At 40.9% G+C, this 13,236-nt stretch overlaps 1 protein-coding gene across 2 annotated transcripts in view; it reads left to right on the top strand.

Annotated features, from left to right (window-relative positions):
• fah (fumarylacetoacetate hydrolase (fumarylacetoacetase)) overlaps positions 1 to 9,675 on the top strand; it is an 81,522-nt gene extending 71,847 nt beyond the window's left edge. For both annotated transcript variants that reach the window (XM_047364150.1, XM_047364149.1), the window contains 2 exons: positions 426 to 543; positions 9,536 to 9,675. In XM_047364150.1, coding sequence (XP_047220106.1) covers positions 426 to 543; positions 9,536 to 9,612 — 195 coding nt within the window. In that variant the 3' untranslated portion in view covers positions 9,613 to 9,675. The remainder of the gene's footprint in view (positions 1 to 425; positions 544 to 9,535) is intronic.
• The last annotated feature ends 3,561 nt before the right edge of the window (positions 9,676 to 13,236 follow it).

Genomic DNA, 13,236 nt, shown 5'->3' with positions numbered 1-13,236 from the left:
TGTGGCCAAACAGCTCAATCATTGTCTCATCTGTTTTGTAAAACGTTTCTCCAGAAGATATTTGGTTTTTCCATGTGGGTGGCTGCAATATTCAGTCAAACTTGAGGTTGTGCATTTTAGGGTAGGTGCTTCTCTTTTGGTCCTTGCCCATTTAGTCGATGGTGCTACATTTGACAGTGATACTGTTGTTTCAGCAGTGGATTTTTGTATGTATAATTCTGACTATGTCTGAATTAGAGAAACTGTCCAATAAATGTAAACTTTTGTGCCCTCTTGTGCTTTTGAAATTCACTGTAGATGATTTTTATGATTATTACAATTTGAAAATAAAAAGACTCAAATATTTCAATACAAGCCATCCTTTGCCCATCATAAATGATTACAATTTCTCAAATCGAATATTCAAACTTGGCTTTTTTCCACAGAACCCAGATAGTTTTGGTTCCATGCTGGAGCTATCCTGGAGAGGATCAAAGAGCATTGACGTTGGAGGAGGAAAAACGCGAACCTTTTTGAAGGATGGAGATGAAGTCATTATCACAGGTAAGACATTTTGGCTTTCAAAGTGAATAAAATCTTTTGTAAAGCTTTTCAACAAAAGCAGTTACAGTGCTTAACCACAGCTGGTGTTGGAGTCAGTTCTTGGTTCTTTAAAATTACCAATTTAATTTTCCCCAAGCTAATAACCAGCTGGAAGCCACATCGTTACATCACTAACGTCACATTCACTCTCTCTCTGTATTTATATGTATACAGTGGCTTGTAAAAGTACCCCTTGAGCTTTTCCACATATTGTCACATTATGACCACAACTTTATGCTGTAAAATGTAATTTGGAATTTTATGTGAAAAACCAACATAAAGTGGTATATAACTGTGAAGTGGAACAAAAATTATACATTATTTAAAACCTTTTTTACAAATAAAAATCTGAAAAGTGCAGTGTGCATAAGTATTCATCCCCCTTTACTTTGAGTGCAACCAATTGCCTTCAGACGTTGCCTGATGATTGCTAATGACTAAATAGAGTCCCCCTGTTTGTAATCTAATCTCAGTACAAACACAGCTGCTCGGTTATGGCCTCAAAGGTTAGTTAAGAGAATATTGGGGAGCAAACAGCATCATGAAGTCCAAGGAACACACCAGACAGGTCAGGCATAAAATTGCGAAGAAGTTTAAAGCAGGCTTAGGCTATAAAGAGATTTCCCAAGCTTTGAACATCTCACAGCGCACTGTTCAATCCATCATCCGGAAATGAGAAGAGTATGGTACAGCTCTAAACCTATCAAAACCAAGCTGTCCACCTAAATTTGCAGGCTGAACAAGGAGAGCACTGATCAGAGATCCAGCCAAGAAGCCCATGGTCACTCTGGACAAACTGCAGAGATCCACAGCTCAGGTGGGGGAATCTGTCCACAGGACAACTATCAGTCATGCACTGCACAAATCTTGTCTTTATGGAAGAGTAACAAGAAGAAAGCCATTGTTAAAAGAAAATCATAAGAAGTGCCATCTTTAGTTTGCCAGAAGCCATGTTGGGGACACAGCAAACATGTGGAAGAAGGTGCTTTGGTCAGACAAGACCAAATTTGAACTTTTTGGTCCAAATGCAAAACACTACATGTGTGGCAAAGAACTAACACTGCACATCACCCTGAACACACCATCCCTACTGTCAAATATGGTGGTGGCAGCATCATGCTCTAGGGGTGCTTCTCTTCAGCAGGGACAGGGAATGTGGTCAGAGTTAATGGGAAGATGGATGAAGACAAATACAGGGCAATCTTGGAAGAAAACCTGTTGGGAGACTGCAAAAGACTTGAGACTGGGCAAAGGTTCACCTTCAAGCAGGACAACGACCCCAAACATAAAGCCAGGGCTACAATGGAATGGTTTTAAAAAAAAAAGTTAATTTGTTAGCATGGCCCAGTCAAAGTCCAGACCTAAATCCAATCGAGAATCTGTGGCAAGATCTGAAAACTACTGTTCACAAACCCTCTCCATCTAATCTGACTGAGCTTGAGCTGTTTTGCAAAGAAGAATGGGGAAAAATGTCAGTCACTAGATCTACAAAGGTGGTCGAGACATACCCTAAAAGACTTGCAGCTGTAATTGCAGCATAAGGTGGTTCCACAAAGTATTAACTCAGGGGGGCTGAATACTTTTGCATAATGCCCTTTTCAGTTTTTATTTGTAAAAAAAAAGAAATCAAGAATAATTTTCATTCCACTTCATCATTGTTTACCACTTTGTGTTGGCCTTTCAGATAAAATGCCAATAAAAAAAAAACCAAATATATATATATATATATATATATATATATATATATATATATATATATATATATATATATATATATATATGCACTGCTCAAAAAAATAAAGGGAACACTTAAACAAAACAAAATAACTCAAAGTAAATCAAACTTCTGTGAAATCAACTTAGGAAGCAACACTGATTGACAATCAATTTCACATGCTGTTGTGCAAATGGAATAGACAGCAGGGGGAAATCTTTGGCGATTAGCAAGACACACTCAATAAAGGAGTGGTTCTGCAGATGGGGACCACAGACCACTTCTCAGTACCTATGCTTTCTGGCTGATGTTTTGGTCACTTTTGATTGTTGGTGGTGCTTTCACACTCGTGGTAGCATGAGACGGACACTACAACCCCTCGGGTAGTGCAGCTCATCCAGGATGGCACATCAATGCGAGCTGTGGCAAGAAGGTTTGCTGTGTCTGTCAGCGTAGTGTCCAGAGCCTGGAAGCGCTACCAGGAGACAGGCCAGTACACCAGGAGACGTGGAGGAGGCTGTAGGAGGGCAACAACCCAGCAGCAAGACCGCTACCTCTGCCTTTGTGCAAGGAGGAACAGGAGGAGCACTGCTAGAGCCCTGCAAAATGACCTCCAGCAGGCCACAAATGTGCATGTGTCTGCATAAACGGTTAGAAACTGACTCCATGAGGATGGTATGAGGGCCCGACGTCCACAAATGGGGGTTGTGCTCACAGCCCAACACTGTGCAGGACTCTTGGCATTTGCCAGAGAACACCAGGATTGGCAAAATAGCCACTGGTGCCCTCTGCTCTTCACAGATGAAAGCAGGTTCACACTGAGCACATGTGACAGACGTGACAGAGTCTGGAGACACCATGGAGAGCGTTCTCCTGCCTGCAACATCCTTCAGCATGACCGGTTTGGCAGTGGGTCAGTAATGGTGTGGGGTGGCATTTCTTTGGAGGGCCTGACTGCTATTAGGTACCGAGATGAGATCCTCAGACCCCTTGTGAGACCATATGCTGGTGCGGTTGGCCCTGGGTTCCTCCTAATGCAGGACAATGCCAGACCTCATGTGGCTGGAGTATGTCAGCAGTTCCTGCAAGATGAAGACATTGAAGCTATGGACTGGCCCGCCCGTTCCCCAGACCTGAATCCGATTGAGCACATCTGGGACATCATGTCTCGCTCCATCCACCAACAGACTGTCCAGGAGTTGGCGGATGCTTTAGTCCAGGTCTGGGAGCAGATCCCTCAGGAGACCATTCGCCGTCTCATCAGGAGCATGCCCAGGCGTTGTAGGGAGGTCATACAGGCATGTGGAGGCCACACATAATACTAAGCCTATTTTTGACTTGTTTCAAGCACATTACATCAAAGTTGGATCAGCCTGTAGTGTGTTTTTCCACTTTGATTTTGTGCGTGACTCCAAATCCAGGCCCCCATTGGTTAATAAATTTGATTTCCATTGATGATTTTTGTGTGATTTTGTTGTCAGCACATTCAACTTTGTACAGAACAAAGTATTCAATGAGAATATTTCATTCATTCAGATCTAAGATTTGTTATTTAAGTGCTCCCTTATTTTTTTGAGCAGTGTATATATATATATATATATATATATATATATATATATATAATTAAGTCAAAATTTAGTACAAACTACATTGTTTTATTTGAAGATGAATGTACATGAAGATGAATGTTGGACAATGATTCTGAAACACCAGGTTTTAGACCACAATAATTTATTAGTATGGTGTAGGGCCTCCTTTTGCTGCCAATACAGCGTCAATTCGTCTTGGGAATGACATATACAAGTCCTGCACAGTGGTCAGAGGGATTTTAAACCATTCTTCTTGCAGGATAGTGGCCAGGTCACTAAGTGATACTGGTGGAGGAAAACGTTTCCTGACTTGCTCCTCCAAACACCCCAAAGTGGCTCAATAATATTTAGATCTGGTGACTGTGCAGGCCATGGGAGATGTTCAACTTCACTTTCATGTTCGTCAAACCAATCTTTCACCAGTCTTGCTGTGTGTATCGGTGCATTGTCATCCTGATACATGGCACCGCCTTCAGGATACAATGTTCGAACCATTGGACGCACATGGTCCTCAAGAATGGTTCGGCAGTTCTTGGCATTGACGTGACCATCTAGCACAAGTATTGGGCCAAGGGAATGCCATGATATGGCAGGCCAAACCATCAGTGATCCACCCCCATGCTTCACTCTGGGCATGCAACAGTCTGGATGGTATGCTTCTTTTGGGCTTCTCCACATCGTAAGTCTCCCGGATGTGGGGAAAACAGTAAATGTGGACTCATCAGAAAACAATACATGATTCACATTGTCCACAGCCCAAGATTTGCGCTGCTTGCACCATTGAAACCGACGTTTGGCATTGGCATGAGTAACTAAAGGTTTGGATATAGCAGCCCGGCCGTGTATATTGACCCTGTAGAGCTCCAGTTCTGGTGGAAACAGGAGAGTTGAGGTGCACATTTAATTCTGCCATGATTTGGACAGTCGTGGTTTTATGTTTTTTGGATACAATCCGTGTTAGCACCCGAACATCCCTTTCAGACAGCTTCCTCTTGTGTCCACAGTTAATCTTGTTGGATGTGGTTCGTCCTTCTTGGTGGTATGCTGACATTACCCTGGATACCATGGCTCTTGATACATCACAAAGAATGGCTGTCTTGGTCACAGATGCACCAGCAAGACGTGTACCAACAATTTGTCCTCTTTTGAACTCTGGTATGTGACCCATAATGTTGTGTGCATTTCAATATTTTGAGCAAAACTGTGCTCTTACCCTACTAATTGAACCTTCTCACTCTGCTCTTAATGGTGCAATGTGCAATCAATGAAGACTGGCTACCAGGCTGGTCCAATTTAGCCATGAAACCTCCCACACAAAAATGACAGGTGTTTCATTTTCATTGTCCAACCCCTGTATATATACAGTACAGACCAAATGTTTGGACACACCTTCTCATTCAAAGAGTTTTCTTTATTTTCATGACTATGAATATTGTAGCTTCACACTGAAGGCATCAAAGCTATGAATTAACACATGTGGAATTATATACAAAAAAGTTTGAAACAACTGAAAATGTCTTATATTCTAGGGTCTTCAAAGTAGCCACCTTTTGCTTTGATTACTGCTCTGCACACTCTTGGCATTCTGTTGATGAGCCTTCAAGAGGTAGTCACCTGATATGATTTTCCAACAGTATTAAAGGAGTTCCTAGAGATGCTTAGCACTTGTTGGCCCTTTTGCTTCAACTCTGCAGTCCAGCTCACCCCAAACCATCTCGATTGGGTTTGGGCCTGGTGACTGTGGAGGCCAAGTCATCTGGCGCAGCACCCCATCACACTCCTTCTTGGTCAAATAGCCCTTACACAGCCTGGAGGTGTGTTTAGGGTTATTGTCCTGTTGAGAAATAAATGATGGTCCAACTAAACGCAAACCAGATGGAATAGCATGCTGCTGCAAGATGCTGTGGTAGCCATGCTGGTTCAGTATGCCTTTAATTTTGAATAAATCCCCAACAGTGTCACCAGCAAAGCACCTCCACACCATTACACCTCCATGCTTCACGGTGGGAACCAGGCATGTTCACCTCTTCTGTGCCGCACAAAGACACGGTGGTTGGAACCAAAGATCTCAAACTTGGACTCATCAGACCGAAGCACAGATTTCCACTGGTATAATGTCCATTCCTTGTGTTCTTTAGCCCAAACAAGTCTCTTCTGCTTGTTTCCTGTCCTCAGCAGTGGTTTCCTATCAGCTATTTTAACATGAAGGCCTGATTCACACAGTCTCCTCTTAACAGTTGTTCTAGAGATGTGTCTGCTGCTAGAACTCTGTGTGGCATTGACCTGTTCTCTAATCTGAGCTGCTGTTAACCTGCAATTTCTGAGGCTGGCGACTCGAATTAACTTATCGTCCGCAGCAGAGGTGACTCTTGGTCTTCCTTTCCTGGGGCGGTCCTCATGTGTGCCAGTTTCTTTGTGGCGCTTGATGGTTTTTGCGACTGCACTCGGGGACACTTTCAAAGTTTTCCCAATTGTTCGGACTGACTGACCTTCATTTCTTAAGGTAACGATGGCCACTCATTTTTCTTTACTTAGCTGCTACTTTCTTGTCATAATACAAATTCTAACAGTCTATTCAGTAGGACTATCAGCTGTGTACTGTATCCACCTCCTGCACAACACAACTGATGGTCCCAACCCCATTTATAAGGCTTGAAATCCCACTTATTAAACCTGACAGGGCACACCTGTGAAGTGAAAACCATTTCAGGTGACTACCTCTTGAAGCTCATCAACAGAATGCCAAGAAAGTCCGGAGCAGTAATCAAAGCAAAAGCTGGCTACTTTGAAGAACCTAGAATATAAGACATATTTTCAGTTGTTTCGCACTTTTTTGTTCATTACATTCCACATATGTTAATTCATAGTTTTGATGCCTTCAGTGTGAAGCTACAATATTCATAGTGTTGGGATTATTAATATGAGAATATTATTTAATATTTAATATTAATATTTTTATATTTTATCAAACAATATTTAGGTCTGTTAAGGGTTGTCCTGTGAATACCAGCTCAGTAAGGCGATGGTATTAGGACAAAATAGAAAGGTGTGAGACGAGCTCTGACATTATTGAACAGCATAAACTCTGCACACACATGGAATGAATTCACACAATTTCTTAAAATACAAGAATTTATTAACAAAAATAAGTCCACTCAAAGTCAAACACATTTCAATCAACAAACTCTTTACTATGCTAAAAGAATCCAACTAAACTACCAAGCAGAATTAAAGAATAAAATACTAATGGGCTATGTACAATATAAACAAGTTGATTAAAGATGATTGAAAACCATGACCAAAAGAGTGATGCAACATTACCTTGCAATGTTATTTATGTTTGAGAACCAAGGATTATCTTGAAGAATCTGGAAATGAAGTTAAGTTAGTCTTGGTACCAACTTAGCCAATAATCAGCAAACGTTTAGACAACCATTCACAATGCAAGATCAGATAAAATATTATTTTATAAAATAATATTTTAAAGAATGATCTGCTGAATAAAACCAACCTTCTGGATGACCATTTCTCAACTGTGTCTAATTAGCTGCCTTTATTTATTAAAATAATATTTAAAGAAATATTATTATGGGAATGGTAAAACATTTAAGGACGTATTTCGGAAAAGAGCCAAATCTTTCTGGAGAAATGGGGCTTAATGGTGTTTTCTTATTTATCAAATTTAGTAAAATGATGTTAGGGACACATTATTTACTGGATTGAAAACTAAACCTTTCTGGGTAAATATTATTTGGCAGCAAGCACTGTCCTTACCTGTTAGCAGTTGAAGCTAACAAAGAAGTTGATAGCTTAGCACCAGAATCAAACCCACACCTTTAAGAATACCGTCAATAAAAGGGTTAAAATGCATAAGCGCGGACAGCGCGTTATGGCCGATCTTCTGTGTTTAAAATCATAGGGAAGGGGGGGGGGGGCGTTGAAGGTGCGGTCGATGTGTGACAAAGCTAACAAAAGGGGTTAGCTTCCAGCTAACCTCCGTAGCTGTGGATGAAAGACGGCTCGCTGTGTCCGCCAACCACACTGCACATTAACACGGTGATGCGGTCTCTGCTGTCTTCCTTCCAGACTGGGAGACCGCGTCTCTGCAGGGGCTTCTCTGGAACACCGTTTGCTTCTGCAGGCCTTAGAGAGAAAGTCCCCTTTTTATGAATGAATACTGGGTACACAAACAGTTATTCACTCGTACTTTACTGGTGCATATGATCGCGTGATCTTATGACACTCTTGGATCCAGTTGAAGCATTATGTCTTTTTGCCAGCAAAGAGACATCTTTGTCCCCCTCCTATCCCGATGAACACCGGTGTGGAAGAGGTCGGCTTGTTGGAGAGGGGGGTCTTATTCAGCTGCTACCCCCCTTTCCTCAGTTGCTGGAAGTCAGTTAAATGCAATTTATTTTGTAAGTTCCAGAAAAGTGTGTACCGGAGTTTTAATGTTGTTCCCATGGCTGGGTCCCAACAATAGTCATAAAAATAAAGAAAACTCTTTGAATGAGAAGGTGTGTCCCAAACCTTTGGTCTGTACTGTATATATATATATATATATATATATATATATATATATATATATATATATATATACAGGGGTTGGACAATGAAACTGAAACAGCCGTCATTTTAGTGTGGGAGGTTTCATGGCTAAATTGGACCAGCCTGGTAGCCAGTCTTCATTGATTGCACATTGCACCAGTAAGAGCAGAGTGTGAAGGTTCAATTAGCAGGGTAAGAGCACAGTTTTGCTCAAAATATTGAAATCCACACAACATTATGGGTGACATACCAGAGTTCAAAAGAGGACAAATTGTTGGTGCACGTCTTGCTGGTGCATCTGTGACTAAGACAGCAAGTCTTTGTGATGTATCAAGAGCCACGGTATCCAGGGTAATGTCAGCATATCACCAAGAAGGACGAACCACATCCAACAGGATTAATTGTGGACGCAAGAGGAAGCTGTCTGAAAGGGATGTTCGGGTGCTAACCTGGATTGTATCCAAAAAACATAAAACCACGGCCGCCCAAATCACGGCAGAATTAAATGTGCACCTCAACTCTCCTGTTTCCACCAGAACTCTCCGTCGGGATCTCCACAGGGTCAATATACACGGCCAGGCTGCTACCAAACCATTCTTGAGGACCATGTGCGTCCAATGGTTCAAACATTGTATGCTGAAGGCGGTGCCGTGCATCAGGATGACAATGCACCTATACACACAGCAAGACTGGTGAAAGATTGGTTTGATGAACATGAAAGTGAAGTTGAATATCTCCCATGGCCTGCACAGTCACCAGATCTAAATATTATTGAGCCACTTTGGGGTGTTTTGGAGGAGCGAGTCAGGAAACGTTTTCCTCCACCAGTATCACGCAGTGACCTGGCCACTATTCTGCAAGAAGAATGGCTTAAAATCCCTCTGACCACTGTGCAGGACTTGTATATGTCATTCCCAAGACGAATTGACGCTGTATTGGCCGCAAAAGGAGGCCCTCCACCATACTAATAAATTATTGTGGTCTAAAACCAGGTGTTTCAGTTTCATTGTTCAACCCCTGTTGTCCAACACACACACAGATATATGTATGAATGATGTGCTTATAATAATATGTTGTAATAACATCTGATTACTTCTTCCAGGTTACTGTCAAGGAAAAGGATTCAGGGTGGGTTTTGGACTCTGCAAAGGAACCATCCTCACAGCTCTAAATCACTGAAACAAACGATTATGGCTTAAGTCATAATTTTGTAAAATAAATAAAGAAAAGAAGCTTCAGAAATCGGCAGACTTTGTTTTTGTATCCACCCTCACCAAAGCCAGTTCCTTTCGGTCTCCAAACTATCAGCATTATCTAAACTGATTCAAAGTTGCTAAAACATACTATATGCATACTTTTACTTCTAGGTGTTTTTTCGTGAAACAGTTAATTAAGACAAAGATGAAATAATAATTTAACAAGCTTAGAGATGAAACATCTTCATTTGAAAGTTTGCATTTTACCAGAATACCCTGAGCCATGGCATTTGTGCCATAATGTTTGACTAAGTCCTTGTGTTATTTTTATTTTTTTTTATTTTTTTTTACCATGTCCTGTCCGGCAGAGTATCGCTCAGAATTGTTGTCTGAGTGCCAAGAAATTGCCCAACAGATTTACTTTCACAAGCAGAGCATCACAGCTAATGCTTTAAAGCTCTTCTTGATACTTATAAAAGAAACTTCATTATAAACTTCTTTGGAAATATTTCAATTGTTACGGACACGGAGACTGAAATGAAAAGGAAAAAAGAAGCTCCAAAAAGAGAGAGATGGGGAAAAAGGGGAGAAAAGGAGCAAAGAGTGGAGGAGAGAAAGAAGGATAAAGAGAATACAAGATTACACCCTGCTTGCTTATACACCTGCAGCTGTTTTTTTTTTTTAACAAAATAGTACACGTAATTCTGAATGTAAAATGTACTTAGTGAGAGGTGCAGCCCAAAATAGAACATCTGTGTATCTGCCGAACCCAGTCCTTGTGTTATTGGCAAGTCACTTAACCTGCCTTGCCTGCTGATAGTTGTCAGAGGGCCTGGCCTGTTCTTTACTGTGTCCCCCATAAATAAAGTCAAGTGCAACCAATAGCTTTTCACAAGACTTAATTAGTCCATATTTACCCTGTGACCCTAGTCACTATATAAGTTATTTATTCTGAGTATAAAAGCAGCTGTTCTGTGAAAATCTCAAAGATTTGTTTAAGAACATTAGAGAATCAACAGTTTTATGAAGACCGAGAAACATTGCAGACATGTCAGGGAAAAGTTGTGGAAAAGCACGAATGGGTTCTAAAACAATATTCCAAGCATTGAAAATCTCACAGAACTGTTTACTCCATCATCTGAACATGGAAGCAGGATGTCAAACCTATTAAAACATGGCCATCCACATAAAATGACACGCAAAGCAAGAACAGGATTATTCATAGAAGGAGCCAAAAGGTCTATGGTAATTCGGTCTATTGAGCTGCAGAGATCCATAGCTCAGTTTGGAGAGTATGTTGACACTGCTGTTTGGAACTACACTACTGGTTAAAGTTTTTTAGATACACCTTCTCACTTAATGGGTCTCCTTATTTTCATGACTATTTATATTGTAGATTCTCACCAAAGGCATCAAAACTGTGAATGAGCACACATGGAATTATGTAGTAAACAAAAAGTAGGAAAAGACTCTAAACATTTCTATGTTTTAGATTCTTTAAAATAGCCACCCTTTGACCGGTAGTGTATGTTACACTGTGGGTATTTGCGTTGTTTTTAATCAGTTTTTTTAAAGTTTTTTTTTATTATGTGTAATTTTTATGTACAGTTCTGGTTTAGTTTCATGACCTTAGATATTCTGGTTTTGGCATCTTCATTGTATGGTTTTTAGTGCTTTTGCATTAAATTGTTTTAATACACTGAGGATTTGTTTCACATGAACAATTTAGTTAAGGACAGTCACCTGTTGTGTGGTTATGTCCTATGATGGCCTATCACCTGCCAAACAGACAGGCCATGGAAGCCAGTGACATGCTGCACCCTGCACACAACAGTGGAAAATGGTACTCACTAATATCAGCAGAGGCTTCTCCCCTGCCTTGTCATCAATTGCGTGCATTGCTTTCTACTAGTTGCAGTATCCGTCTCCACATGAGCCACTTCAACTCTCAACCGTACAGCCGGTTCTAGCCACCTGGTTTTTGAGTCCTCCTTCTGTCCTCCTGCAGTCTGTGTCCTACACATTTCAGCTTTTGACAGGGCACACCTGTGTCGGGCCAAGGTAGCTATCCTCGACAGTATTTGTTTCCCCTGCATTAGGAGGGCGTACTGGATGAGTGTCATTACTTCATATTTCAGTTAGGCAGTTACAACAGAAAATGACACAATTATTGTTTTCACGTGATATGTTATTATTTCAACAAACAGGGTGTCAGGAAAGTGTTTGAGGGCGGATCAAAGTGAAGACAAGAGCTGGGCAGCAGCATGTTGTAAATGGTTTTAGCTTTATTTCCAGAGGTTTTCAAAAGAAACCAAATAAGGCTCTGCAGATACAAACAAAATCCTGATCCAAAAACTTACAAGAGGTTCTGCAGGCACATGGAAAAAACTCAGCACGAATACGTGGGTTGAGAACGGGGTATGACAAACACAGGAACTAGCAACAAACAATCACACTAAACCAACTAATATACTGAGGGATGACAAATTGCAGGTAATCAGAGAAAACAGGTGTGACAAGGAGGCAGGGAAGCAGAAGGAACAGGTGAAACAAATACAAAGGCTGAGGATGGGCAAAGTAACTAATAAACAATAAACAGAAACACAGACCAAGCAAACCTATAGACAAAGATAAATAATCAAATGGGGAATAAGAAAACTAGAATAATCATGACTAAAGTAAACAGAGAAACTAGAGGGAACATAGGAACAAAAATAACAACCTGAGAACAAACAAAGAACCCATAAAGAAAACCTGAATACAAAAGTAAACAACCCTAACCACACTGACTGAATTAACTGGAAAGGAACTGGAAAATAAACTAGTAAACAAGAAGAGTGCAAAGAAACAAATAATAAAACACAATTAAACACAAAGATACTAAAGAGAAATAAAACTAGAGAACCCAGGGAAGACCAAGAACTATAATAATTACAATAATAACTAGAAACCTGCAAGCAGCTTTGAAGGCCCTCGCACCCCTCAGCGCAACTCGGGCTGTTGAGCGACCGCAGGAGCCTGGCATCACCTCATACACGCCACCGACGATGACACCGCTTCACTTCAACACGTCGTCACTAACTGGTACTGTGAGCAACATGTCATATGATCTTCGGTCATGCAGAGTTTCGGTCTGGCAAAAAGCATTGAAAATTTGGAGTAAATCGGATCTTCCAGAAGGACGCTGCAGTTGCTTGTTTGTTAGTGGGCGGGGCTAAAACAACATCATCAATTGACTGTGTCAAAATGTCCATCATTAACTCAGGATCATGTATATTAAATTTCAAGTGGATCAGATGATGTATGAGGGAGATATAGCCCTTGAAGTGTCCTAGGGGGCGCTGTTGATCCAAATTGAAATGTAATCCAATAGAGCTGTTTGGGGTCTGACAAAGATCAAGCATATTCATTTTGGAGTGAATGGGACCATGCATGTGTAATTTAGAGGCAAACGTATGGCCGTGGCGTGACATCAGAATTCGCCACGCCATCATATTCACACCCTCCAGCTAAAGCAGTAAGTACTGGCGACTGTCTAAGACCATCATGTTATCTGTTACTTGGGACAGTTTCACATTGATTAGGTGAAGAACATCAAACACTGATT

Source organism: Girardinichthys multiradiatus, chromosome 4, assembly GCF_021462225.1.
Source record: "Girardinichthys multiradiatus isolate DD_20200921_A chromosome 4, DD_fGirMul_XY1, whole genome shotgun sequence".
In the NCBI taxonomy this organism is placed as follows: Eukaryota; Metazoa; Chordata; class Actinopteri; order Cyprinodontiformes; family Goodeidae; genus Girardinichthys; species Girardinichthys multiradiatus.
The sequence above is the reverse complement of the archived record's forward strand: the minus strand, read 5'-3'. Positions and strand labels throughout refer to the sequence as shown.